At 43.3% G+C, this 26540-nt stretch overlaps 1 protein-coding gene across 8 annotated transcripts; it reads left to right on the forward strand.

Annotated features, from left to right (window-relative positions):
• The first annotated feature begins 159 nt into the window (after window positions 1-159).
• Window positions 160-25918, forward strand: LOC147896466 (uncharacterized). Of its 8 annotated transcripts, none has more exons than XM_087381401.1 (3): window positions 160-225; window positions 494-757; window positions 25051-25918. In XM_087381401.1, the coding sequence occupies exons 2-3, from the start codon at window positions 582-584 to the stop codon at window positions 25883-25885; spliced, it is 1011 nt and encodes a 336-aa protein (XP_087237527.1). In that variant the 5' UTR covers window positions 160-225; window positions 494-581; the 3' UTR covers window positions 25886-25918. The 8 variants fall into 8 exon arrangements, with proteins under 8 accessions (XP_087237527.1, XP_087237533.1, XP_087237531.1 ...); XM_087381400.1 differs by having other exon boundaries at window positions 212-345; XM_087381407.1 differs by lacking the exon at window positions 494-757 and having other exon boundaries at window positions 166-225.
• Window positions 25919-26540: the final 622 nt, after the last annotated feature.

A 26540-nucleotide genomic window follows, 5' to 3' on the forward strand; every position in this document is an offset into this window, starting at 1 on the left:
TAAAAAATAAAAGCCTGAATTTTCTCTTTGGGGGAAAAGAGGCACCGGTCACTATACCCTACCTACCCCCTCTTGGGTGAAAGTGGAACCCGGACAATGTGGGGTAACTTGGAGTGCGTGCCGACTAACCCGATTGCGACTAGGCCACTCACTGGTGGGTGACCGCCCTCATGCCAGATGCCTCGCAAGTCGCCTCCGCGTTGCTTTGTACCTGCCCTTCAACAGGTCCTTTCCCCCATTTCTGTTTCTCGCTCTTGTGTGTTGCTCTTAAGCCCTTAAAAAGCACGACAGAAAAGCTTTGATGCTGACCGAACATTCAGAGAACACGTTTTCTAACCGACGAAGGTGTTTGTTATTGCCAGCCTTGCCTGTGTCTCAGTTGGTTTGGATTAGAGTGCAATTTAGTTTTGGCTCCTTGCGACATAGTAACGGTGCATTGCGTGTCTTATCCTAGAATTGGGTTTTTAATGCCATTTTTATTTGGTTGGCAAAGGAATTGCGCAGCTATGATAACTTTGGCAAACTAGATGACTGCTTCTCACGTAAAGGGAGCTTGGCCGGGCTGAACGGTGTATTATTGGATGCAACTAGTCCGAAACTTGGCCTTTGTCCTTCCCGAACCCAACTTCACCTTTAGCCAGCTCATTTCTCCCATCCAAGGACTTCAACGCACAAGCTGTACGGACAGGAAGAGATGGTGCAGCAGCCTACGAAGTGACTTTCATACAATAATTTGGCCAGCTGCACGACATCTGGGGTGATCAACTTACCTGTAACTTTGAGTGTTACTCCATTTTGCCCCGGAAGAATCTTTGCTGCATTTTGGGTTTTGAAAACTTTGCTTTGTATAGCTATCCACATAGTCGGCCAAGCTTAAAGAGGATTCCATATTTTGAGGAGATGTATGACTCAGCTTAGCACCAGCAGCTAGCTAATGGATCAACTATTTGGCCTATGTGAAATTGGAATGCTTCTCGGTTAGACTTACTCTTTCGTATAGATTCAGAGGCTCAGACGAGCATTTTCTGCTGCAGCCAATGAGCTAGACATAGGTTCAGATGGCTACTATACTAGGAGGAGACAGAGTAGTAAGTGAAGACTGTAAAGGATAAGGAACAGTAGAATGCCTCGGCAGGATGATTGGTTTATGCCGTTTCAGCAGGACCCTAGAGTATAATCGATGCAAGGGTTGGGTGATCATAGGACGTCAGCCATCACCAGACCAGTATCATGAAGAGTTTTCTAAGTAACATTCCTCTCTCCCCTTTCGCATTTCTCAGTTTGTTGTGTGTGCTCTCCATTGCTGTCCGTATTCCGTTGCACTCTCACAGGGACTATATTCTAGCCTAGAATCATGAACTTGGTGCTCTAATACGATATGTATGAAAATTAAGATGAATCTGGAAACTCAATAGTACACACACATTATGAATCAACAACATAATATTGAACAACATAATAATGAATGTCTCCATGCTAGAGCGACAACCCCACACGAGAGTATGAATGCTTACATGTGTTGATATAGGCCTCATTGGTGATTCCCTTTTCCACACAATATGTGCTTTTACTCAAAGTAGAGGATATATACACTCTCTTACTTCTCATCATGAAAATCGAATACTCTCTCTTTCTTTTTATCATTATACTTAAAGATGAAAAAAAGTAGAGGATATATACTGTCTCTTACTTCTCATCATGAAAATTGAATACTCTTTCTTTTTATCATGATACTCTCATTTTTCATCTTTAACCATATACCCTACCTTTTTCTTATCTTTGTGCTTATTCAGATTGGCTTGGTGTATCCTCCAAGCTTTCCTTCTTTCTTTTGCACGTCTCATTATTCTTCTAGAACCTTTTGCTCTCTTTTCCATTTTACCATTCTAGTACATGTTTCCTCACTACATGGTCATTCATTATTTTATGCACTCCAATACATTTTTGTCTCACTACACTTCACTCTATTTCCATATCTCTCATGTACTTTTGCCTCGACTCTAGCAAGGCTGTTGCTACTTTTGAGTAATTCTTACGATTTATGAGAATTCTTGTGAGTCCTTTCTACTACTCAATGAACTTTTTTTAAAAAGAAGTTGAGGACATCAATACAAATGGAAATCTTACCAATGATTCCTTTGATCTAGAGAAGCTTCTAAAAGGGATTCCGCTTATGATACCCTTACCAAGTTGAGATACTGAGACCACTAAGATAGCGCCAGGGAATTGTTACCTTTGTTTAGCACTAACTCTACTAGGGAATCCCTTTGCAGCTGAGTAGAACCCCGAAACTTGAGAGCTCAACTCTCTAAAAGTTGTGCAAAAAGCTCAAACTTGAGAAAGCTCAAGTTTGTAAAACGTGTGCAAGTATTGTGTGCTTATGCGAGTTTTCTTTGACAAACTTGCATATTTTGCTGGAGGCACTTGCAATTGTCTAGAAAACTCGCATGATTTTATCAATAAGAATGGTCTTGGCTTGCACTAACCTCATCAACTAGTCTACTCTTATCTTTCTCTATCTTCTTTATCACACTTATCCTAATAAATTTATTTTGACAAGGAGAGAATGCGAGGACAGCGAATGGAACTCAAGCTAGCAATACCCTTTTAGAAGAACACAAATGCATGTGGTGACTACAATCGGTTTAGTGAATCTTAGAATGATGAATGCATGTCCCTTTGTCAAGAGCTTGAAAATCATGAAGATGGCGATTCTTACCATGGTTGTTCATCAGATCCCAACGAATCGCAAAGAGCTTTGAGGCATGGTCCATTACTCCTTCAAGAACAAATCTTCGACCAAGGTAGAAAGGTCGTATCTTTATCTGACAGCTCTAGAATCCCCATCTCTAAAAAACCCCCTCTCAATACATCCATGGTGAAGTGGGAGGATGGATAATTATAGTTTGGGCTCTCTTCTTGCATTTCAGCCAGGAGAAGGGAATTGTGGTTAGTAATGCATATAAATTGCGCTCAAGGAAAAGATCCCTATTCATGGGATATTTGGGATTATTACAGATACCAATGCATGAGTTTAGCTTCCTCGAGCTACAATCCCATCTCTTTGCTCCTCCTTCCATAATAACAGTAACAACAACAGAGGTGGGAAAATCTCAATAGATGCTTTTAGTAGATTTTAATACCTAAAGTTAGAGCAAGCGAATCACATTGCACAGATACAATTCGAAAGTGCAAAATTAGAATATGAGAATATTGAGTATCTTGAAAGGGAGGTGAGTTGGGAAAGGGGCGGGGAGACAAAGATGGCTCTTTTCTCCTAAATTGATGGCTCAAAATTTAGAGTTCCATGCATTGATGTATTGCATCCACCAAATAATATCCTCAACCATCCTAGGATGTGCATGGGTTTATTAGTCCTCTCAACAAATAAAGCTGTAAGAACATAGTTTGCATTGATGAGTTCAAGCTAATCTTTTTTGGTTGCTTCGGAGGTAGTTCGGTATCTACATCTTTTCCTTTGTAAAAAATGCAACTCTAAAAGCGAGTTATCCAGATATGCGTGGTTGCTATCATTGCATTGAAGGAATTGTGGAGTATGGTTGTTACCAATATATCGAAGCGTTTTTGGGCTAGGGTTGTTGTGAACTATCAAAGAATTCTAGCATCGCTTTGAACTTTTTAGCCAATTGCAGACCATTAACTTCGATCACATGAAAACTAAAGAATCTTAGGACTCGACTTCAGGGAACTGGGTTTGTATAAACATCGCTCCCACCATATGAAATATGATGAGCAATTCATACATCAGTGATTATGGTATAGGATATATACCAATCGATTATTTATATTGAATGCTACTTGCACTTTGCAGCATACTGCGTCTTTGTTTACAAAATAATCAAGACTCTTTCTCTCTCTCTCTAATTTGTTTGGACCTTTTCTATGTGATTGTCTTAGGCCTCATTATGGCTTTCTTGACAGTTGGTCAATCAATTTGAATCATTCCCTTAATGGAATAAAAGAATCTCTTGCAAGTTTTCCTTTACATTCAAAGAATAACATTTTAGGTTTATAGATCTCAATTTTTGAATTATTTTCGAGAATTTTTGAATTAGATCTCACTTGCAAAAAAAGTTTTATGCATATTTAAAAAGAAAAGCTAAAAAGGAAATATGTACGTGTGTTACACTATCAAGGCCACGTACACACATATATAGATATGTCTATATATACTTCTATTCTTTTAGTAGGGAAGACTTGCCATTGGAAATCAAAGGGGAGAGCAAGCTAAATTTGAGTGTTTGTGTGTGTATGTGTACATGCGTGCATGTGTGTCTAAGTGTGTGAGTTATAAAAATGCTGATGGGATAGAAGTCTTGAAAGCTAATGCTAGTGATGGTGATGAGCTTGAGATTGATAGTGATACTTCCCATTCTCAAAGTTATTCCTGGAGTCTCATGTCTTTAGAAGAAACACCTTGTGAATCTGACACTGCTACTTGAGCCATTAGGAGCTAAAAGTGTTGAATGATTAATTTCCAGCTGAGCAAACCATTCTCTCAACTCCATTTTATTTTGGCTTCATAGATGGAGACACAAACCTCCATGAGCATGATAAAATGTAGTGGTTGTAGCATGATGGGGATTGTGTTTCGAAACGCAATGGTGACTCAACGGCAATCTCCTTCCATACAAAGGCAAGATATTTTGGAGGCCTTTCCAAGGAAAATAATGAAAAAAGTACGCACAATCTTAGATATGAAGTCTTTTATCTTTGGTGTATTGGCCTTAGGTATGTTTAGAATGATTGAACATAAGCTGAAAACAAAAAGGGGGGAGCTGAATAGCCCGTTTTTCTTTTAGTTTCAAAAGAGAGTTTGATTGAGTATGCTTGTGCTTTCTAAGTTAGGACTGTAATTTTGCCTCTTTGTAGGAAGCGATACATAAGTGTAAAGGGTCCTTTTAGCTTTTTATGTTTTAAATGAGAGAGAGAGAGAGAGAGAGAGAAAGAGAGAGAGAAAGAGTAAATTCTAGTTTTTTTGGAAGATTTTGTTTCTTGACTTGCCTGTTTATTTTTGCTTGGTCACCTTCTTCCTTTCTTCTTTATTTCTTGTTTTCTTTCTCTTTTGTTTATTTGACGTACTTTAGTAAGCACTGGGTTTGCCCAAGAGACTGTGGGGGTCTTTAGCAAATGATGACTTCTCTCAAAAAGCTTGAGAGAAGGCATTTCAATGTTGTTCTCTGGAAACACTTATTGAGACATTGTTTGAATTGCTATCATTGCGAGATGGACAGCACTAAAGATGTTTGAAATGCAGAATTACAAAGGCTTGAAAGTGCCTAAGAGTAATTAAAGGTGTTCAAAATGAGGAGTTACAAAGGCTTGGAAGTGCCTAAGAGTAACTAAAGATGTTTGAAATTCAGAATTACAAAGGCTTGGAAGTTTCTAAGAGTAACAAGGGCCTGAAAGGGTGGTATAGGGCTGCTAGCACATGTCAGTCTTCATATGTACTGTCATTGTTGTTGTCATCAAGACAACACTTGAACCAAGCAGCATCGTGAAGCGAGCAGAGTGGTAATTTTTCAGGTGAAAGATGGAGGCCCATCCTTGAATAGATCACTTTTGAGGTCGACTGGAGCCATGCATCCATAGACGATAAACTTCTTCTGTTCTTGATCACTATGATGAAGTGACTGAAGTCTGCAAGTGTGTCCAGTTGTTAGTTGACAAATCTTCGCAACTCTACCCCCATAAGCAAAGAATATGGAGTGCACTTTGGATCAAATTCTTTGAGCTTATACACTTATGTAGGGTTTTAAATTATATATTTCAAAGGTGGAAAAAGCTCAAAAGCCCAAGTAGGAATAAATTCAAAGTTGCAGTGTCCCTAGGCATTCATGACGTCAATGAAAAAATTGTAGGTGCAGATCAAGACAATGGAACCACATCCCACGAGGAATGGAGTGTTTGCTCCTAAGGCAAATATCCCAAAGTACAATACAAGCTCCATGAAAGGCTGAGTCTGCCCTTCACCTCCGGAGTGCCGACAAAAGCTCAGTATGAAGACTTTGTATAAATGGATGCTCAAGTATGTGTGGGTGTGTGGATTTGTATGTGTGAGAGCATATTTTTATACTATGGTCTACCCCCACTGTTGGGCGCTGATGACGTCAGTGGAGGATGTCATAGTAGCTAGTCCCTGCTATGCATGATGGAGTTTATGGTTTTCAATCTTATGAGTGACTATCGTGAGATCAAAACTGCACTATGTTGTGTTTTTAGAGGGTGAGTTTGGGAATGTTCCTGGATTCATCTAGGTATATTACTTGCTTCTCACAACATTTAATTCAAGCAAACACAATCGCTGCAAAATATATGAGCAGTGCTGTAGAATGTATGGATTTCAAATAAAGCATCCTTGCATAGTGGATGCTCAAGTATGTGTGGGTGTGTGGATTTGTATGTGTGAGAGCATACTTTTATACTATGGTCTACACCCACTGTTGGGCGCTGATGACGTCAGTGGGGATGTCATAGTAGCTAGTCCCTACTATGCGTGATGGAGTTTATGGTTTTCAATCTTATGAGTGACTCTCGTGAGATTGAAACTACACTATGTTGTGTTTTTAGAGGATGAGTTTGGTAATGTTCTTGGATTCATCTAGGTATATCCTTGCATAGTGGATCAATCAATAAATTATGAGACGCAAAACAAGCAAACTCCTAGGTGATAACAAGCAAACTCCTAGGTGATAGGCTCTATTATGAACAAAAAGTGGTGGTGAGAATGTAGTGATTGAAAAGACAATGGTGACGTAGAGCCCAATAATAAATCCATTCTATCCCAATGTGAAAGATAATTTCCAAAGCGGCCTTTTTTGTATTCAAAGGGATAACATTTCTAACACAAACAAAACTAGCAAATGACCTCTTATAGAGTGTTTTTCCTTCTTTCACATCAATTGGGGTATAGTCCCAGACATGCAGATAGTCTATTTAGGCCATGTCTTCAAGGGAATGTGAGGCACTTTGTTTACCTTAGCCATAGTTGCACATTAAGACTTACTTTTCAAAGGAAATCCAATATACCATATTTCTCCATGCTTCACAGATCAAGCGCTAAAGAAAACATGGCAAGAAGGTACACTGTAGCGATGGACGTTTGCAGCATAAGAGCGTTCAACTCAAAAGGGTCTTTATATGAAATAGTCTAAGTTGTGGTGATTCCATCAATCTAGCCTATGGTCTCTTGCGAGCTAAGAAAGGGGGAGGTTCAGTGAAGGTGTGGGGGGCTGAGAGAGTAGCCATGAGGAGCAGTGATGAGAAAAGGTGAGGGGGTCTAAGAGAGAAGCAAAGGAGGAGTTAAGAGAGAAGCAAAGGAGGAGTTAAGAGAGGAGGAGAGGTGGTAGAATGGATGAGGAAGGGAGGTACTTCATAGGTGATGGGGGATGAGAGAACAGCCACGCGAGGAGGGGTGGTGAACGGAGGTGAGGCACTAAGGGAGCAGCCATGAGGAGAGGGGAGGGGAGGGAGCAGCACCAGGAGAGGGGAGTTGAGGGGGAGCAAGCTGTTGGAGATATCATAGCCAAAGAGTGTGTTGATGTGATGTGTTGGTGTGTAGTACTAGGAGATCTAGTTCTAGTCCTTGTGTGAATGCCATGTGTCACTATGGGACGTATCCCATATGCACTTGGTGCAAGTGTGTGTGTGTGTAGCCTATAAGGCTTGTACTTCACTTGTCTCATTTAGTGATGATCAATGAATGAAAGCCTTCATGGATCCTACATTTGTGTACCACTTCTTCACTCCCTAGCCTCTCTCTCTCTCTCTCTCGCTCACACCATGTTTCCAACTCGGTATCCGTGCAGGCTCATCCTGCCACGTCATCTTTGACCTAACCCTAACCGTAACCCTAACCCCAATTCGTCTCTAGTTGCTTCCTACTTGCTCCTACCCGATTAGGGTTTCTGCACAGCCACCTCTGTTCTGCCTCCGTTTCCAGCCTGCGTACTATCTCCACATCTTGCCTTCGTTGCTGCCCTCACTTCGCCTCTCTTTTGCAGCTTCTTGCACCCGTTTCTGCCTGCCTAACCTCTCCACAGCTTACGTTCCAAGAGACACCTGCACATGTAGAAACTCAAGCCATTTTGGAGCTGTTTCATCCCCGTTTTTAGGGTTTGCAGGCTGTTGCAGCAGAAATCGACCTTCAGTGAGCATTTATTGCAGATTTTCGTTACTTTTGGAGGCATTTTCGACCAGTTTTGGAGCTGCTCTTGCATTTGCGAATTGTTTTGGACTTGCTGCTGCATAACCGCCTACAACAGAGGCAATTTCGAGCTGTCTTCAGGCCTCTAGGACATCTATATCAGCCGTTTTCTGCATCAGAGACCTGCTACAGCATTTGGAGCTGTTCTTCACATAGGCAACCTGCTTTTGCACTTTGGAGAGCCCTGGTGAGCCGTTTTGAAGAGTTTGGACCTGTTGCAGCACTCAGTTTTGCATTCGAAGCATTTCCTTCCTGTGTTTTCATTAGGGTTTCCATTTTGAAGCCTCGGAGGTCATTGTCCAGTTGCTGGACACGTTTATTCAAGCCTTTCTTCAACCGCTTTGCATTTGTGAAGGCTGCTGATCAATTTTAGAGCCCTAGACCAGCCCCTCTATTTGCTGGTTATTCATTTCAGCTTGCTGGCTCTTCATTTGCTGCTGCATAATTTGTTCCCTCAGTTTGCTACTATGGAGCCTCATCCTTGTGGTGAAGACCCCTTAGCACAACTCTCAGCGTGGGATGAACATAATGACAAAGCACTGGCACTTATTGGTGTGAGGCTAGCTAACAATCTACTTCATCAACTTGACCTCACTATTTCAGCCAAGGAGACACTGGATAAGCTCGAGAATATTTACTCCACATCTACGGGACCTGAGGAGCAAGGTTTATCTACTATCTTACATGATCTATCTCTCTCTAAGGTGGTAGATGATGATCAGTGATGCTATGTGTTTTTGTGTTGAGTCAATAAAGGTTCTCAGCCTTGAGTTGTCCCTCTAAAATGAATGTATTTGGAGTCAATAAGAGGTTCTCTGCCCTGGGTTGTTCCCCAAAATGAATGTATTGTCTTTTACTTTGGTTTGATGGTATTGACCACCCAGTTCAGAGTAAAGGGGGTGACGAGTGATGGTTTGCTCTTGCCGGTCGCAAGCTGACTGAGAAGTCACTATCACACGGGAGGTGTTGGATGGTTAGACTTGCTCTTTGCAGTATTGCGGTGGAGGGGGAATCGGTCTACTCTTTGCGTGTTGGGTCTCACACTCTTTGCTTTGAAGGGGGGTGTTGGAGATATCATAGCCAAAAAGTGTGTTGATGTGATGTGTTGGTGTGTAGTACTAGGAGATCTAGTACTAGTCCTTGTGAGAGTCATGTGTGAGTGCCACGTGTCACTATGGGACTTATCCCATATGCACTTGGTGCAAGTGAGCTTGTAAGGCTTGTACTTCAATTGTCTCATTTAGTGATGATGAAGGATTGAAAGCCTTCATGGATTCTATATTTGTGTACCACTTCTTCACTCCGTATCTCTCACTCATACCATGTTTCTAACTCAAGCAAGGAGAAGGGAGGGGGAGATTGAGAGAAGGTGTGGGTGGCTAAGAGAGTAGCCCCGAGGAGGGGTTGTGAGCTAAGGTAAGGGGCTCTAAGCAAGAAGCAAAGGAGGAGCTAAGAGAGAACCAAGGAGGGATTAGGGAGAGGAGAGGTGGTAGAATGGGTGAGTGAGGACGGGAGCAAGGGGGAGCAATCATGAAGAGAGGGGAGAGGAAGGTGGAGAAATGAGAGGGGGGATGAGAGATTGACTAGGGTGGCGAAATCGGTGAGTGGGGAGAGGAGCAACATGAAGCAATTATGAGAAGAGGGGTGTTAGAAAGCGACCAACAGAGGGTACACACAGCGGAAGACTGATAGAATAGCCCAGGAGCTCACACAGTGTGGTGTCGGGTGTGGAATCACAAACTTCTTAAACTTATGTGCATAGCATAGGTGTGCAGACTCATCAATAGACAATGAACCAACCAGATAGAGAAACCACCAAAATAATATATTTCCATCCAAAGCTATGGACACAATACAAAAGAGATAGATCCAGAGTCCCACTAATGGTGTGGTCCTTTGATGTCACGGGGACATGAATTTTGTAAGCAAATAAGCGACTGGCTTAGAGGAGCGGTGAGTTCCTGAAAGCCCCTAGTGTTAATATCTAATTGGACACATTGGCTAGACCTAACTATTAGACCTCGTGGAGGGGTGTGACAGAGCTAGGAAGTTTGCCCCCAGATAGATTCCCAAGTTTCACGTGGGAAGAGGGGTTTAAAAGGATTAAAAGGTTGCCCCTAGATAGTACCAATGTTTGTCATTGGTTAGTGGGGCTAGAGCCTTTAAAAGTTGCCCTTGCCCCTAGGAAACCAACGTTTCCTTGGTATAGGGGGTTAGGGGCATTAATGTGCCACGTCAAAAGTTGCCCCTAGGAAACCAACGTTTCCTTGGTACAAGGGGTTAGGGGCATTACTGTGCCACATGTCAGGCATGCAGCCCACCAGCTCCACTTTTAGCACCTTTCCCCCCCTTTAGGGCTGAGGGCGTCCAATTCTAGGGCCTGTTCCAGAATTTGCCATCTTCTCCTGCTCCTTCTTGCTGCGCCAGACTTTCTAGATGTTGCTGGTTGCTACTTCGTTGCTGTTTTTCTCTGTTTCCTTGCCCTCCAGCCCTGTTGCACGCAGTCCAAGCCTGAGAGCACCTTCTGTGACTTGCTGGCGCTGTTTTGCTGCTGTACGACACATTTAATAGGCTGTACGGATTGACAAACAGTCCGCACAGATTGTACATACCTTTTCCAAGCTGTAGGGGCTGTGTACGGACAGGCCGTACAGCCTGTATGGACCTTGTTGTAGGCGCCCGTGCTTGCACGCAGCTCGAGGCTGGTTTCTCTTGCTGCAAATTAGGGTTTTTGGCTGTGAAACTCTGTTTTGAGGTCTTTGGCAGGGTTCTGGATACCTCGGGGACCTGATCTTGTGAGGAGTAGGTGTTATTGGTTGCAGCCCGTGCTGTGGGTGCGCAATCCTGGATTTCCAGCCCAGTTTCTCTTTGTTTTCAGAGTGGGATTGATTTCTAGTTCTTTGTTTTGAGATTCTCTACGGGATTCCCTGGGTCTGTTGCAATCACTCAGTTATATAGGGTGAACCCAGGTTGAGACAAGGTTGTTGAGGTCAGAGGATGCATATGCCTTGCTCTAGCAGTTGGGATGCACAGTTTGTCAGATTGATGCAGTGTGTGCCTAGTGTGGGCCGGTGAACAGTGGTAGCCAGTGGGAACAGTTCAGGGTGCGTCCTAGTTGTAAGTTTGCTATTACTTTTCACTAAAGAAGAATAAAGAAATACCACAAGGGGTGCCAAGTGTTTGGGGCCAATCGGTGTCGCTGTGATCATTGAGCAGGGGCATTCTAGCCTCACCTGTACTTTCTTTTATGCTATCTGATGTGGTGTGTTTAATTGGGTGCTAAGTGGCTGTAATGGACGGTGTGATCAGAGATAATTGTGGTTTACCACCCTTTGGAGTTCCGAAGGCTTGTTACATTTGATCTTACCACAAGGTCGTCCTCCTTTTTGCGAGCTATCTCTAGACTTGAGACCGCGTGCTCCACCTCGAGCGTCTATAGACTTTTCATCCAGAACAATCCTCTCCACCTTGCTGTCTGGAAACCAGTCTAGGTGGGCTGCCACTCAAGCTCAGTCTGCAGCTCCTTCAGGGTCACCTTCACCTCCTGTGGATAGGCCCAAGGCTTGCCTTCTTGCTGCTCCTGTCTGCTGTCAGAGGGCTGCTCCATATGATATGAAATGAGGTCTGAGGCCTCTCCTTTATAGGGCAACGATGCCCCTTCATATGGACCGACTAGCAGCCCTAAAAACCGACCATTGTGGGGTCTACTGGCTGACCCAGCAGCCCCCTCCATGGGCGCACCGAACTAGGCCCCTTTAGGGCCATTTGCAGGGCGACTTGCGACGTGGCATTGCACCACTGGCCAGGGCCCTACTGCCTCAGATCCAGGGCCTTTTGCAGGCCTCTCACCTGCCCATAGCCTTCGCCATCTGCCCCGCATCTTTCTTCATGCAGGGGCCTTCCTGCTGCAGCATCCTTGCCTCCTGCCAGGCCTTCACCAGCCCCATACAGCCACGTATGCACACCGTACCCTTCGGTACTGATGCGCCATCTGTTCTTGCTGGAAAACCCTGCGCAATCAGGCTGCTGCAGGTCCCTGACATCCACGTGTCTACTCCGTACTGCTTTCACCATCAGGAGCTCCACGACTTGCCAAGTACTCTTCTTGTTAGCCCATTGGCCCTGTCTGGATAGCTGCCCACATGGCAGCCTGTGTGCTGCCCATGTGGCAGCCTCTGCCTTTTGTTGTGTGCTGCCCACATGGCAGCTCATGTGCTGCCCATGTGGCAGCCCCAATATACCCTGGTCTACCTCCCCCATGCTCTCCTCATATGGGGGGCTTACAGATGGGGAGGTGACCTTTCCAACAAGAGGAGGGGAAGGTGGAGCAAAGGTGAGGGGACCAAGAGAGCAACTGTAGGAGGGGGTGGTGAGCAGGCCAACGATTAGGAGGGATAAGGAGCAAAGGTGAGAGGGGGTTAAGAGAGCAACGGCAAGGTAAGGGTGGTGAGCTAAGGTGAGCGGATGAGGGAGCAGCTTCTAGGAGGGGAGGGGAGATGGAGTAAAGATGATGGGGCAGGGAGTGTAGCCCATGAGGAGGGGGGGGGGGGTTGAGCAGAGGTGAGGGGCTGAGGTGCCGTGAAGAGAGGAGAGGAAGACGTGGAGCAAAGGTGAGGGAGACTAAGAGAGCAACTGCAAGGAGAGGCAAGCGGTAAGTGAGGGACTAAGGGAGCAACCAATGAAAAGAGGGGAGGTGAGGGAGTAGCCACAAGGAGAGGAGATGTGAGGGGTTAAGGGAGTAGCCATAAGGAGAGGGGAGGTGAGGAAGCTACCACGAGGAGAGGGGATGTGAGCGGATCAGCGTTGAGGGAAAGCTACAACGAGAGGAGGGCAAGGTGGAGCAAAGGTGAGGGAGATTGTGCTCTGAGGGGGTGAAGGTCATGAAGGGAGAGAGACCAGAGGAAGGGTAGGGGAACATGAAGCTGTGAGGGAAAGAGAGAGAGAGAGAGAGAGAGAGAGAGAGAGAGGAAGGGGTGGCTAGAAAGCTAGGATGAGAGGAGAAAGTAGAGAGGGGGGTGCCGAGGGCAGAGGTCAGCGGTGGTGATAAGATTTAAGGTGATCAGGGATAGATAAATAGATTACACTTGCATCATCTTTTGTTTAGCATACAAGGAGAGATTATGTCTGAGACCATAGCTTTAGTGGGGTGAAAGAAGCAAAAGGGTGATAAGAAATCTTTACTCATCTATATCTATCTTAGGTTTCTAACCTGTCGTAGACGGGTCATGCTACTCTCTCTCTCACTCTCAATGGACCTTTGTGTCTCACTTAATGGACATTTTCAACGAGATGGCTTTCTAATTTACAACCCAAGCCAAGAGGAGAAGGCAAAGACCCACTGAGAGACATTTGTGTTCCACTTAATGGACATTTTCAATAAGATGGATTTCCAATTGACAACCTAGGCCAAGAGGAGAAGGCAAAGACTGAGAGAGAGAGAGAGAGAGAGAGAGAGAGAGAGAGATTATATATGTGATAAGTGTAAAATATATGTGCATATGGATGTTTAGCACGCGTGCACACACACACACACACATGTAGAGAGAGAGAGAGATATTTTAGTGCGTGTGTGTGCGTGTGTACGTGTGGGGGGGGTTATGCAAATGCTTTGCCCCACGTCAACATAGCCGCTCATCTAGCTAAATCGCTGAGTAAACTGAGCATAGACCCAAGCGGCGCCTATGATGGAGGGGGTCTAGAAACTTGAAAGTTTATTTCTTGAAATTAAAGACATTTCAAGACCCCACCTGGAGACTCAGTAGAGGGGGGCTTTTAACATGTCATAGACCGATCATTGTACTCGTTTTAACAATATGGGATTCAAGGGGGATTTAAATCTGAGGACGGCGGGCCCGGGAAAAGAGTTGTAGTGCCTTTGTGCGTGCCAACTAATGATTGCGTTGAGGCACTGGTGGGATGTCATTTCCGAAATGCCAAATGCCTCACGAGTCGCCTCCCCCTTTGTACCTACGCTTTGCGAGAGCGTAGCCCTTCAACAGTCCTTTGCCCCATTCTTTTTCTTGCTCTTGTGTGTTGCCTTCTCGTCTTGCGTACACTATATGGGCTTCTACCTTACGTCTGATGTAAATTCGTGATTGATTTCCCCTATTGTACTCTCTTCAACGAGAAAGTACTGCTTAATGGGCAAATCACATTTCTCAGGTCCTGAATTATGTTGCTCTTAAGCCTTTTAAAAGCATGACAGAAAAGCTTTGATACTGGCTGAACATTCAGAGAACAATTTCTAACCGATGAAGCTCCGCCATTCTAGGTGTTTGTTGTTGCCAGCCTTGCCTGCATCTCAGTTGGTTTGGATTAGAGTGCAATTTAGTTTTGGCTCCTTCCCACATAGTAACAGTGCATCGCATCTCTTATCCTAGGGTTGGGTTTTTAATGTCATTTTTATTTGGTTGGCGAAGGAATCGCGCAGTTATGATAACTTTGGCAAACTAGATGACTGCTTCTCATTTAGAGGGAGCTTGCTGGGCTGAACGGTGTATTATTGGATGTAACTAGTCTGGAACTTGGCCTTTGTCCTTCCAGAACCCAACTTCACCTTTAGCCAGCTCATTTCTCCCATCCAAGGACTTCAACGCACAAGCTGTACGGAAGGACGAGATGGTGCAGCAGCCTCCTTGCAGCTACGAAGTCATACAATAGTTTGGCCAGCTGCAAAACATCTAGGGTGATCAACTTACCTGTAACTTTGAGTGTTACTCCATTTTGCCTGGAAGAATCTTTGTTGCTTATTGGGTTTTGAAAACTTTGCTTTGTATAGCTATCCACATAGTCAGCCAAGCTTAAAGAGGATTCCATATTTTGAGGAGATGTATGGATCAGCTTAGCACCAGCAGCTAGCTAATGGGTCAACTATTTGGCCAATTTGAAATTGGAATGCTTCTTGGTTAGACTTACATTTTCGTATAGATGCAGAGGCTCAGATGGGCATTTCTGCTGGAGCAAATGAGCTAGACATGGGCTCAGATGGCTAGTATACTAGGAGGAGACAGTTGTAAGTGAAGACTGTAAAGGATAAGGGCGAACTGTAGAATGCCTCAGCAGGATGATTGGTTTATGCCGTTTCAGCAGACCTACTAGAGTTAGCATCTCCTGATCTATCATACGAGTGAGGCCTTCTTTGTGGGTGTGCCCGCCCTATGTGTGAGAATGGAGTAGGAGGGGGATGGACAAGTACCTGGGCCACAACCTCTACAAGGCTATCATGGTGGATCCAGTCTCTTTCAGGCCTGATACCGGCTGCGCCAGGGTACAGCATGGGTTGGGGACTGGTACGGGCAGGTATGGCTCAGATTGTGGGTCCTATGGGCACACCTTGTTGCTGCGTAGAGTTTGCCTTGCAGCTGCCTGTTCGGGGCCATGTTGGGGGGCCAACCAGGCCACTCACTTGGTCGGCTAACCCAACCAGCTTGCTCGGGTGACTAGGCCCAGACCGACCTCATGGGTTGGGTCAAACCAACCCAACAGCCGGCCCAAGTCGGCATGCATAAGCAGGCTGACTGTAAAGATGTGCGGGCTATTTATAGGCTCCCCCTCTACCTCTTGTCACATCTTGTGTCAGAGGTTTTGCTGTGTCTTGGTGCAGCATCTCTCTCTCTCTCTCTCTCTCTCTCTCTCCCCCCCCCCCCTCTCTCCCCCTCCTTTCGCATTTTGCAGTTTGTCGTGTGTGTGCTCTCCATTGCTGTACGTATTCCATTGCACTCTCACAGGGACTATATTATAGCCTAGAATCGTGAACTTGGTGCTCTAGTACGATATGCTTGAAAATTAAGAATGAAGATGGAAACTCAATAGTACCTACACATGAACTATGAATCAACAACATAATATTGAACAACATAATAATGAATGTGTCCATGCTAGAGGGACGACCCCACAAGAGAGTATGAATGCTTACATGTCTTTATATAGACCTCAAGAGTGATTCCCTTTTCCACACATTATGTGCCTTTACGCAATGTAGAGGATATATACACCCTTTTCTCATCATGAAAATTGAATACTCTCTCTTTCTTTTTATCATGATACTCTCATTTTTCATCCTTAATCGTATACCATACCTTTTTCTTATCTTTGTGCTCATGCAGATTTGCTTGGTGTATCCTCCAAGCTTTCCTTCTTTCTTTTGCATATCTCATTATTCTTCTAGAACCTTTCACTCTCTTTTCCATTTTACCATTCTATTACATATTTCCTCACTACATGGTCATTCATTATTTTATGCACTCAAATAAAATTTTGTCACTACACTTCACTCTATTCCCAGTACTCTCATGTACTTTTGTCTTGACTCTAGCAAGATTGTTGCTAGTTTTGGGAAACTTAGTAATTCTTACAATTTATGAGAATTCTTGTGAATCCTTCTACTACTCAATGAACTATTATTTTTTGCAATTTTTTAATAAGCTAAGGACATAGATACAAATGGAATCCTTGCCAAGGATTCCTTTGATTGAGAGAAACTTCTAGAAAGGATTCCGCTTAAGATACCCTTACCAAGTTGAGATACTGAGACCACTAAGATATCACTAGGGAATTGTTACCTTGGTTGAGCACTAACCTTGTTAGGGAATCCCTTTGCAGCTGAGTAGAACCCCCAAAACTTGAGAAAGCTCAACTCTCTAAAAGTTGCGTGATGCTCAAACTTGAGAAAGCTCAAGTTTGTGAGACGTGTGCAAGTATTGCTTTCTTCGGGAGTTTTCTTTGACAAACTTGCATATTTTGTGGGAGGCACTCGCAATTGTCTAGAAAACTCGCATGATTTTATCATGAGTGAGAAGGGTCTTGGATTGCACTAATCTGATCAACTAGCTACTCTTATCTTTCTCCATCTTCTTTATCACACACTTATCTTGATTTTATCATGAGTGAGAAGGTCTTGGATTGCACTAACGTGATCAACTAGCTACTCTTATCTTTCTCCATCTTCTTTATCACACTCTTATCCTGATAAATTTATTTTGACAAGGAGAGAACCAAAGGACCACAAATGTAAGTCTGGCCAGCAATACCATCTTAGAAGAACACATTAGATCAAGGCTGCATACGAGCAAAGGCAATTCCATGATAGGACTACTAGACAATGATGAAATAATGAAATTGATGCATGTGGTGAGTGCAATCGGTTTATTGAATCTTAGAATGATGAATGCATGTCCCATTGTCAAGAGCTTGAAAATCAGGAAGATGGCAAGTTATAATATGATCCTTACCAAGCTTGTTCATAAGACCCCAACTAATCACAAGGAACTTTGAGGCAGCTCTAGAATCCCCATCTCTAAAAAAACCCCTCTCAATACATCCATGGGAAATTGGGAGGATGGATAATGGTAGTTCGGGCTCTCTTCTTGCATCTAAGCTAGGAGAAAGGAATTGTAGTGAGGCATGCAGATAAAGTGCGCTCAAGGAAAAGATTTCTATTCATGGGATATTTGGGATTATTTGCATGCCTTTATAGATACATTAGGAGGAGATGATGGAGAGGCATCCTATTCTCCCTGTAAGATTAAACCATCAATTCCTCAGACTTGAAAGACCTTTAGAATTAGCCTTCACCCTCTCCAAACATACTTTCTTGGAAGACCTCATGTATGTGCAAGGAGTCTATGCGCTTTCGTCTCTCCCTCTACGAATCAAAAAAGAACAAAATGACTCACCAATATCGAAGTCTTGGAAACTTAAAGATCCTTTCTTAATGATGTTTCAACAATGTGGTGATGCCAGAAGAAACAGAGATCTCGGTCATTAGCCTCGACGATGACAACACTGCTCCCCATAGCGTTCTTCATAAGTTTTGGAATCTATTTTTGAAGCTAGTCGACCCAAATTTTAAGGTCAATGAAAAAGAATTAAGGAAGTGGAGGTGTCCCCCACCATTTACTTTCGTGCCTTTGAGTGACACCCCTATTCACCCAATTTTTGAGCAAGGATCTCCTCAACTTGACCCTTACTTTATAAAGGATGCAAAGGATATAGAAGATTAATTATGGGGGTTGATGCATAATTCACAAGGAAAAGGTGATTGCCACATCACGTCCTTCGGAGGAAAATACACACTTTTAGATGGCGCCATCCCAAAGAACTTAGAGGTGGGTATATGGAGCATGATTCCACTCTCAAAGTAATTAGTACGGCAACATGGATATACATCTTTGTTTGGCTTGTAACATTGTGGAGCACCTTGATGGTTACGAGTAGATCACACTTACATTTCCCAACCACATAGATGGATCCTTTAACAATCCAAGGAGATTGAGAGATCCTTCAATTGGCCATTAATTCGGGAACTTCCAGATCATAAAACACACTCTCTTGAATGGCCGTATTGTTAGAATTATTATTATATTCTAGCAGTGACTAATGTAATGTAATAAGTAGGTTAGGGGCACTTTTCTCTCATTTTAGAGGTTTTTCCCCCTAACCACAGTTAGTTCACTAACTATGGTTAGTGAAGGATAAGGTTTTGTCACTTAGACAAAACCTATCCCACTTCTTGTACTACTCACTTCATCTATTGCAAGCACAACGTTCAGCTCTCTAGCTCTCTCTCTCTTTTTCTAACATTTGGTATCAGAGCAGACACTGCTTCCCAGAGCTGCACTTTGCTCCTAGCTTCCTTGCCCGCAAGCTCCCTGCTCTTCCTGCTCGTCGTCTGTACAGTCCTCCATCTGTACAATGTACATACTGCAAGCGTCACTTCTTTCGTATTGGTCCGTACGTTGCTGTTCGTACAAGTCGTACGGACTGTTCTGCACATCTGCCATACACTCGTCCGTACATTTGCACTCCGTACTGTCGTATGTTCCGTACATCGAACGTCGTACAGATTTCGTACCTTTTGTACAGGTTTCGTACACTCCGTACACACAGGCCGTACATCCGTACACTTGTCGTCCGTACATCCATACACATGTCGTCGTACCTTCGTACAGTCTCGTCCGTACTTCAGTACTCCTTCCGTACAGTTCCTCCGTACGTACAAGTTCTGTGGGATCCGTACAATGTAGAGCGTGTATCTTCCGTACACTTATGTTGCAGAACCTTTTGTGCAAGCTCTGTCCTTGCAGGTACTCTAGCAATTTTGTTTTTTGGCAGGCATTGTTTGCAAAATAGCCATTTTTTGGCTTAGATCTTGCAAAAATTTGGGGCATTCCGTATTTGTGGACGGATATTGCAGTTGGGTTGCAGGTTGTCCAAGAAATTGGGGCTTTTGCAATTACACTGCAATTTTGCAGTGAAATTTGGGGCTTTTGCAGGCAGAGTGAAATTTGTGCAACATTTGGGGCTTTCAGACCATTTGCCCTCTTTTGTATGCAATCTCCCACAAGAAATTGGGGCTTTTGCATTTGAGTTGCAATTTTGCAGGTAAAAGAGCATTGTGAAACCATTGTGAAAGTTTGCAAACAGTTTTGGACTCAGTATGAGTCAAATTGCAGACTTTTGCCACTTTTTGCAGATTCTATTTGCAGATTTTTGGGCATTGAGTAGAGCTTTGTGGTGCATTTTGAGCTTTTGACAGGTTGTGACAGTATTTGTCACATTGGGCATATTTTTCTTTGCAGATTTTACTTGTGCATTTCATATTCCAGGAAGGGATTTCACTTGGTCAGTTTGCTGTATTTTTTGAGATTATCTGATGCAAATGGCTCAGAACAACTCAAATGAGGTGTTCGGGGTTCTCACACAGGAGGATAAGTTGGATGGCACCAACTACTTCTTGTGGAGTTTCATGGTTCGCAATATCTTGGTTGGCAGACATCTTTGGGATTATGTCAATGGAGATGAAGAAAGACCAGATACAATGCCTATACCTGTCACTCCTACTGCTGGAGGCAGGAGAAGAGGTACAAATACAGCACAAGTGATTGGAGCAGCCGCTCTAGGAGCTCCAACAGCAGAGCAGAAAAGATAGGACTCTAGAGATGCACAAGCTCTTTTAGCAATTTCTCTTTCTGTCAAGAGGTTCATTATACCTCATATTTGGTCATGCAAGACATCTATGGCAGCTTGGGAGATACTTGAAAGTATGTTTGCAGCAAGAAATGATGCCAAGGTTTCCTTTCTGAAGCGAGAACTTTCTCATACAAATATGGAAGAGGGAGATTCCATGAATTCTCACCTCACAAAGCTTCAGGACCTCAGGGAACAATTGCTGAATATTGATGAAGTCATTCCGGATTCAGAGATGATCACCACCACTCTGAACTCTCTTCCTGAGTCCTATCTTGGTATCCACACTTCGCTGAATCTGTCATTGAGGGGGGGGCAGCAATCCTCTCTTCTTTCACGAGTTGGTAGGACTTCTGTTGCAGGAGGAACAAACATGCAGAAATATGGCAACCCGGGCTTGTGAGCATGCTATGCTCTCCAAGTTTAAACCCAAGGGTAAAGGGCAGCATAAGCCACATGCCAGTCAGCCCACACATCAGCATAAAGCTAATTCTGGACAACCTTCTTATAAGGCACAGGGTGATACAAATAAGCAAAAAAAGAAGGGCATCAGTCATAATTGCAAGAAGCCAAGTCATTATATTGGAGAGTGCAAGAAACGCATAGCCAAAGAGAAGAAAAGGGATTCCGGTATGGCTGTGTCAGATGCATCAGTTCCACATTCATGATGGAGGAGATGTTGCAGCCAACTTGGTTGAAGAGCACTATGCCTTTCTGTCTTGCACTTCAGATTTTGGAGTGGGTATTTCAGATACTACAATCATTAATGATGATGATCTATATGCTTTCTTAACTTGCAGTTACGATCCTTCAAAGGATGAATGCTCTTTTAGTGTTGATGAGACACTACATACTTGGTATTTTAATAGTGGTGCTTCAAGGCACATCACATCCAAGAAAAGTCTGTTTGTGACTCTGCATTCTTCACTCACTAAGAAGAAGGTAACTTGTGCAAATAATTCTTCTTATTCAGTGTGTGGAGTGGGAGACATTATTCTCACATCCACTGATGGCACACATTTCAGAATTTCAGATGTACTCTTTGTGCCAGGCATTAAGAAGAATTTGCTCTCAGTGTCCTCCCTCAATAGAGGAGGATTGCAGGTTGTTTTTGATGATGACAAGTGTGCAGTCAGAGACAAAGAAAATGACTATGCTTTGAGGTTGTTTGGCACTTTGTATCGGAGTCTTTTTCAGCTTGATTTATATGAAAAAAGATCCCATCTTGCATTTTCAGTTAGCACTCCCACTCTGTGATGCAGAATGCGGAGTTATGGCATACCAGGTATGGGCACATGAGCTATGGCAGCTTAATGACACTTCAGAGGCATGATATGGTTGATGCATTACCTCCTTTGGAGTCGCCTCCTCCTCATGCATGTAAAGGTTGCATTCTTGGCAAAATGCATAGGCTTCCATTCAAAAAGGATGGTGCAGTAAAAACTACAAGGAAATTACAGCTTATTCACAGTGATGTCTGCGGTCCCATGAGGACACCTGCTTTTGGGGGTTATCTCTATTTTGTTACATTCATAGATGACTTTACCAACTACACTTGGGTCTATGGTCTCAAGGCAAAATCAGAAGTATTTATGCATTTCAAACACTTTGTGGCTATGGTTGAGAATGAGACAGGACTCAAGGTGCAGACACTTCGCACAGATCGAGGGGGGGAGTATATGTCTCATGAATTTGAGACATTTCTGAAAGAAAAAGGCATCATACATCAGCTTACAGTGAGGCTTACACCTCAACAGAATGGCAAAGTTGAATGGAAGAATCGCACCGCCATGGAAATGGATAGATGCATGCTTACAAGTAAAAAGTTTCCTCACAGGTTTTGGCTGGAAGGCCTCATGTGTGCCAACGATATTTTAAATCGGGCTCCTACAAAGGCTTTGAAGACAATCACTTCCTATGAGGCATGGCATGGGAGAAAGCCTTCAGTGGACCATTTCAGAGTTTTTGGTTGTGTTGCATATGCCCACGTGTCTGTGGAGTTCAGACACAAGTTGTTAGATAAGGCACTCAAATGCATTTTTGTGGGATATAGTTCACAAAGCAAAGGCTGTCTTCTCTACAATCCTGCTACATGCAAGATTTTTGTTAGTAGAGATGTTATATTCTCTGAAAATTCTGCACATACACATGCTGAATTTCAGATTCCGGCCTCTTCAGATGATGTGTTTGAGGGGATGCTTCCTATAGCATTTGGTTCCTTCGCTGAAACTCAGACTTTACAGCAACCTCCGCCAGCTCCACAAGTACAGATTCAGCCCCCAGCTGAATTGGTACAACCTCAGGGTGTGCATGAAGTTGTCAGGCAAGAAATTCAAGAGATACACGCAGCCAAAACAGTCCCGCATTGGTTGCTTCAGACTTTGAGGGAGAGTAGGCTTGAAGCTCCATTGCCTGAGAGAACTTGTAGTGCAGTAAGGCACATGGAGGGAGCTCATTCAGTTGAATCAGCTTATGCAGGTACTCTTCTTGATGAGGAGGAGCCTGAGACATTTGAAGAAGCAAAGGATAATGTGCATTGGATGAATGCCATGCACGATGAGCTGCAGTCCATTCATAAAAATCAGACTTGGGATGTCGTGGATTTGCCACCAGGTAAGAATGCCATAGGTACACGTTGGGTTTTCAAAGTCAAAAGAAAGCGAGATGGGTCCATTGATCGGTACAAGGCAAGGCTGGTTGCAAAAGGATATGCTCAGAAAAAGAACATAGATTATGAGGAGACTTTTGCTCCTACATCCAGAATGACCACCATCAGGTCAGTTATAGCAATGGCTGCAAATTTTGAATGGAATGTTCATCAGTTGGACATCAAAACAGCTTTCCTTAATGGAGACTTGTTGGAAGAGGTTTATGTCAAACAACCTCCGGGTTTTGAAATTTCAAGAAATGCACATCAAGTATGCAAGCTGAATAAAGCTTTGTATGGGCTGAAACAAGCCCCAGGTGCATGGTATGCCAAAATTGATGCCTTTCTAACCAGCAAGGGGCTGCACAATAGTCCAACTGAGAGTACCCTCTACATCAAGAAGGGTAGGGGGGATATTTTGGTCATCATTCTTTATGTAGATGACATGCTGCTCATTAGATCAAATGAGGAAGTAATTGCAGATTTCAAAGTAGGCAGTCCACCAGTGGAAATTGTTTCTTTCTAGGACATGCTTGCATTTCTTGGTTGAGCAAGAAACAGTCTACAGTGGCTACCTCTTCATGTGAAGCTGAGTATAGGGCAGCTTTCACAGCGACAGTTGAATGTGTTTGGCTGCGTTGTTTGTTTGCTGATCTTCATCTTTCATCGGAGGATCCTTCTTCGATTCTCAGTGATAGTTAGAGTGCTATAGCAGTGGCAAAGAATCCTGTGTTTCATGCTCGCACGAAGAACATTAAGGTTCACTATCACTATGTCAGAGAGAAGTTGCATGCAGGAGAGATCAGTATGATCTATGTGTCAACACATTACAATGTTGCAGACATCTTCACCAAAGCACTTCCACGTGAAAAATTTGAGGTATTTCGCAGTGCCCTGAACTTATCTATTTTTGGTGATTGATCATTTCCTTGTACATGACATTGGCACTGCAGGGGGTGTTAGAATTATTATTATATTCTAGCAGTGACCAATGTAATGTAATAAGTAGGTTAGGGCACTTTTTCCTCATTTTAGAGTTTTTTTCCCCTAACCACAGTTAGTTCACTAACTGCAGTTAGTGAAGGATAAGGTTTTGTCACTTAGACAAAACCTATCCCACTTCTTGTACTACTCACTTCATCTATTGCAAGCACAACGTTCATCTCTCTAGCTCTCTCTCTCTTTTTCTAACACGTATGTCGATTTGTGGCAAGCAGTGGAATCACGCTCCCAAAGTTATAGTCATGTCCGTGACTCATAAATTAGGAAGCTTCTTCAATTTTTGCCTGAGAGGTATGGCCTTGACAAGATAGAGCCTTTAGGATACCTCTAGGAGGATTCAAATAGTTTAGAAAATCAGCTGTAAAAGGGTAAATGTCTTTTCTCAGCATGCGCCCATATTATCGATGGGGTGTCGAGCAGTTTGTTTGCATAGACACCTTCATTGCTCTCGATTTGTCTGTTGAACAGCTATGCTTGGGTATTGATGGAAACGTAAGCGCAGCTTTGCTTACAAGTTATGTTTATTTTTTCTTTTTTTGTTTTGCTCATAATTATGTTTGAAGCCGCTTACGTTTAAACTCCTTTCTTTCTCTTTTCTTCCGCTTTTCTTGTTAAAAGTTTAATTTGTAAGATTGGATGTATTCTAGTCGTATGAAGGTATTATACTCTCATTGCCCTCAATTTGGATATATTCTCATTGTCCTTGCCTTTCTTGGTGAAAGCAGATGGTGATAGTGCTGGTCTTGGAATTGTCTTGTTGTAGGACACAATCCTGTAGCTAATGAGAGTTGGAAGCTCAAGGATGTGACTTAGAGCATGAAAGAGCTTTTAGTCAACATCATGCACGCATGCATGCATCATCTGTGGAGAGCTAATTTTTTACCCACATTGATGATAGTTGTCTTACCTTTTTTTCGTGCGGCTAGAAAGCACATCATTTGCGCTGCCTTTTTGCAGACTTTTCAAACTTTTGCATTTTTGTTTCAGATGTGTGTTTGTTTGTACAGTTACTGGAATTGCTATGTTCTATTCATATTTGAAACAAGTTTGAACAATAAAGAAGGCATGACATTGGTTGTGGCTGTCAACATGTTGAAGTCTGATTTGAGAAGCTGTTATAATGCTGAAGCTTTGATACTCGTTTCCAAGAAATAGGTCGGGGCATAGGTAAATGAGCTTTGAATGCCTTGATGGGCTACTGCTGCAGTTCAAACACTTCAGGCCAACAGCACAGTGAAAAGACGGAGTTTGCAAAGTCAACCATGAAAGGTATTAGACGACAAAGTGCTGCTCTTGGGCTTTCTTGGGATGTCCTAGCTGATGAAGCATCTTTGAAGAAAGTTGTAGAAGAAGGGTTAGAGTGCCCTGTTTGTTGGGAAGGATTCAACAATGCTGAGAACCTTCCTTATGTTCTCTGGTGTGGTCACTCTCTGTGCAAGGGCTGTGTGATGGGCCTTCAATGTGCAGTTGTGAAGCTTCGTGTGGTGCCAGTGCAGTTGCCTTTTTTCATCTCTTGTCCATGGTGCCAGTTCTTATCCTGCAGGTTCGTTTGGAAAGGCAAGATTAAGTATCCTTGTAAGAACTTTTTCCTGCTTTGGATTGTCGAAAGTGTGAAAGGTGACATAAGACAAGGCCATGGCTCAAGAGTGGAAGACAAGCCATCTTTGGGAGCTGCTATGCCAGTGTCTCATCGTCATGTTTTTGAATATCAAGGGAGCAGACACAGTCATGGAGCAGCTTATTCACATTCTATCCAGCAGTTCCCACCATTCAGCAATTCACATGTCAGAACTCAACCTCCCGCAGATGTGTGTTTCTTGCACCAGTTGTTCAACATTACTCTAGGTCTGTGCACTCAATTGATGGCTAAGTTCACTCTCCTTGTATTGGCCATGTTTATAGTGTTCTATGTCCTACCTTTCAGCACTATAATCTTGGTGGCCTACTTTGTTGTTACTCTGTTTTTTGCATTTCCATCATTTCTCGTGGTTTACTTTGCCTTCCCCAGTTTGGGTTGGCTCTTGAGGGAGATTGTTACATGATTAATTGCCAGAGTGGTCGCTACTATATGGATACATCTGACATCAATTCTGCACTCTCTGTATATCAAGTCTTTTGCTATTAATGTGTGTATTCTCTCACTACCTCATCCCCCTCGATGCTCTGATGATGAGGATGTTAGTGTTGTGCAGGCGATCATCATTCTGACATGACTATGTAGCACTCAGCACTTATCATTCTGACATGACTATGTAGCACTCAAACTTATCATTTGCATTCTGCATTGGAGTGGATGCTCGTTTAGTAGCTCCACCCACACAGCTTGTTTGTATCAGGATTTTTCACAGTCTCATAGACTCATCGGTCTTTCGAAGACTTTAATAAACTTTCTTTCTCTCTCTCTCTCTCTCTCTCTAATGTATGTATATGGGTGCCACAATTAGTGGTTCAATAAGAGAGTATCTTATTTTATCTTAAATTTTTTAATTATTATTATTTGATTATATTGTTGTCATGAAATTGTGCTACATACTTGCCCAATGGTTGAGAGCGAGAGAGAGAGAGAGAGAGAGAGAGAGAGAGAGAGAGAGAGAGATTTTAGTGTGTGTTGAAGTGTAAAAGACCAATGAGACCATGGAATATGGAATCATCATGAGAGTACACTCCCTCTGGGGGGAAACTAGAGGTGTCTATTAC

The sequence above is a fragment of the Dipteris shenzhenensis genome, chromosome 11 (assembly GCF_047967505.1).
Source record: "Dipteris shenzhenensis isolate YYH24624 ecotype China chromosome 11, Dip_SZ_1.0, whole genome shotgun sequence".
NCBI classification, from domain to species: Eukaryota; Viridiplantae; Streptophyta; class Polypodiopsida; order Gleicheniales; family Dipteridaceae; genus Dipteris; species Dipteris shenzhenensis.